The sequence below is a fragment of the Salvia hispanica genome, chromosome 5 (genome assembly GCF_023119035.1).
Source record: "Salvia hispanica cultivar TCC Black 2014 chromosome 5, UniMelb_Shisp_WGS_1.0, whole genome shotgun sequence".
Taxonomy (NCBI): domain Eukaryota; kingdom Viridiplantae; phylum Streptophyta; class Magnoliopsida; order Lamiales; family Lamiaceae; genus Salvia; species Salvia hispanica.
This window is the reverse complement of record NC_062969.1, coordinates 30,279,752-30,282,189: the sequence shown is the minus strand read 5'-3', so window position 1 is coordinate 30,282,189 and position 2,438 is coordinate 30,279,752. Positions and strand designations below refer to the sequence as shown.

The window sequence follows — 2,438 nt, the reverse complement described above, 5'->3', positions numbered from 1 at the left end:
CCTGCACACTTAAGCAACTGTTTTGCAGATAATACATGCATTTCACGACATACTGACCAGTAACCAAGGCTTAGAATACGACTTATCAAAAACATATTATTTTTGTCATAATGTTGTTATGTTTTACATTTAATGGACATTAATTGCATGTTTAAATGTATAAGTTAACTTAACAAAGTCTAAGTTTTTGTTTTAGTAGACCGGTTGTGAGCGGCGTCCACTTTAAGGTAACACGGTCAGTCCTAAACAAAGAAAAAGAAGATTTTCACGACCTAGATGGAATTAGACTATCTATCGTGAAAGATTGCAATATCAGTCCGCATATTTCTAAGCCTTACTGAAATAAGATGACATTGGTGTGATAAAGCACTGAACGGATCTAACAGCAAGACTTGTCTTTGTGCTATCTACTGAAAGACGAGGTCTTGATAAATATTTGTTTCTTAATCAATGTAGGTTAGCATTGAGCATATGGTATTAATTATGCATTACTTTGACTTATCAAATGGTGCGGATTTTTCGTAACCCAATAATCCTGATATATTGGGTAGTAGTGATTAATATCTAGCGGTGCTAGGATTGCTATTATATTGAATCGTGCGCGAGGTGAGTCTCGTTTGATAATGTCCTCAAGAGGAGCGCGAAACAAGGTTTTATTATTCGGAACCTAGCTAGTTGGAGTTTGATCACTCTATGAATAATAAATAAGCGTTTCATGTTAAGTCCACTCTTGGAATTAATAAGAAATTAATTAATTAAGTCCATAGCAGACATTAATTAATTAATGGACATTTTTATCTTAAGTGCGGGAAATGAAAGTTAAAACGGAAACCCGGATTACTTATAATTTCAGATTTGGATGGGGAGAGTTCAATATTACTTATGTAGTGGCTGCTCGTAATATTCCAATTAAAGCTTATATTAAATTGTGGGTTCAATTTAATTAGTAAAAAGTAAATTGGATGAGCCCATATCCAAAACCTTCCATAGATCCGTGTCTGGGCCCAAAAGGAACTTAATATAAATAGGAGAATAAAGGAGACATAAATCATAATTATTATTGCTTAAAATTTCCGTCCCTCTCTCTTTGTAGGGATCGAAATTTTCTCCTAATTGGAGAAGAATTTCTTCTGCCTTCTTTATTTAAGTCCTAGTATTCCGGTGAGATCAGCCCACACTGATATTGGAGTACAGTTCGGGAACCAGAGAGAAGATCCGTGGTCTAGTATTCAAAGCGTCACGTGGAGAAGTAGCTAGCCATCATCAATTATTTGGAGAATTAATAAGGTATTATTTCTGCCCGTAGAAAAGCATGTTTTAGGTTTCAATATACTTAAAGCATGATTAATTCAAGTTATGAGCATGATACATATGAGAATACGAGAATAGATTTTGTCTAAATAATATGCTAAATAGTAGTAAGTGCAGTTCTACTGCTTATATTGGCATTTGTTCTTTTGATCATGCGGAATCGTAAGGGTGAGCATGGCATGTTTGTTTTTCTCTTTTTCATTACATTGAAAGCAATAAATCTCAATTCTCATGCTATATTTGGATGATCATCAGTGTAAAGGGAAGAAGAATTGCAAGAACTCCTCACGCTGGAGGGATACACAGGAAGTTACGAGCTCGAGAACAGAGGAGCCAATGATCATCAGCTTAAGCTTTTCACTTATGCATCCATCATCTCTGCCACTAACAACTTCTCTTCCAACAACAAACTCGGAGAGGGTGGTTTCGGCCCTGTATATAAGGTGAGATCATTCATAACTAAGACACCACCACTTGTTTACTTTGTCTTTGTGAATCAGTCAATCAAAAACATTAATGTACAGGGTAGAACAGGAGAGGGCCAAGACATAGCAGTGAAGCTTCTATCGCGAAAGTCAGGACAAGGCTTGCTTGAGTTCAAGAATGAGCTCATACTCATCTCTGAGCTGTAGCATGTCAACCTTGTCAAGCTTATAGGATTTTGCATTCACAAAGATGACAAAATGATTATATATGACTACATGCCTAACAAAAGTCTGGATTGCTTTATCTTCAGTAAATCTCCTCATCCAAATTTCAATCACCAAAAAAAGTTAACTTTGTGGATAAAAATTTGCACAAACACAGGTCCGTCCGGGAGGGAGCAGTTAGATTGGGAGAAACGGTTCAACATCATCGAGGGGACTGCTCAAGGGCTACTTTATCTTCATAAGCAGTCCCGCCTCAAAATCACCCATCGTGACATGAAACCAAACAACATTCTACTTGATCAAAACATGACTCCCAAGATCTCTGATTTCGGCCTTGCAAGAATCTTCAAAGAAGACGCTAGTGAAGTCAACACAAACAGACGCGTTGGGACTTAGTAAGTCACACATTCCTTTCGATGCACAATTACATTATAACTAACAAATACCGTATGTAATGTGTCACAGTGGTTACATGGC

The 2,438-nt window shown here is 36.9% G+C and overlaps 1 protein-coding gene across 1 annotated transcript; it reads left to right on the top strand.

Moving 5' to 3' along the window:
- Positions 1-1,463: 1,463 nt before the first annotated feature.
- On the top strand, positions 1,464-1,943 carry LOC125189805 (G-type lectin S-receptor-like serine/threonine-protein kinase At1g67520). Its single transcript, XM_048087038.1, has 3 exons — positions 1,464-1,492; positions 1,574-1,754; positions 1,836-1,943. The coding sequence occupies exons 1-3, from the start codon at positions 1,464-1,466 to the stop codon at positions 1,941-1,943; spliced, it is 318 nt and encodes a 105-aa protein (XP_047942995.1).
- The last annotated feature ends 495 nt before the right edge of the window (positions 1,944-2,438 follow it).

Excerpts from the sequence above, each read along its gene's own strand:
- LOC125189805 (XM_048087038.1), top strand. The coding sequence starts at position 1,464 with ATGCGGAATCGTAAGGGTGAGCATGGCAT. Across the intron at positions 1,493-1,573 it reads CGTAAGGGTGAGCATGGCAT|GGAAGAAGAATTGCAAGAAC; the intron begins GTTTGTTTTTCT and ends ATCAGTGTAAAG. Across the intron at positions 1,755-1,835 it reads GTTTCGGCCCTGTATATAAG|GGTAGAACAGGAGAGGGCCA; the intron begins GTGAGATCATTC and ends ATTAATGTACAG.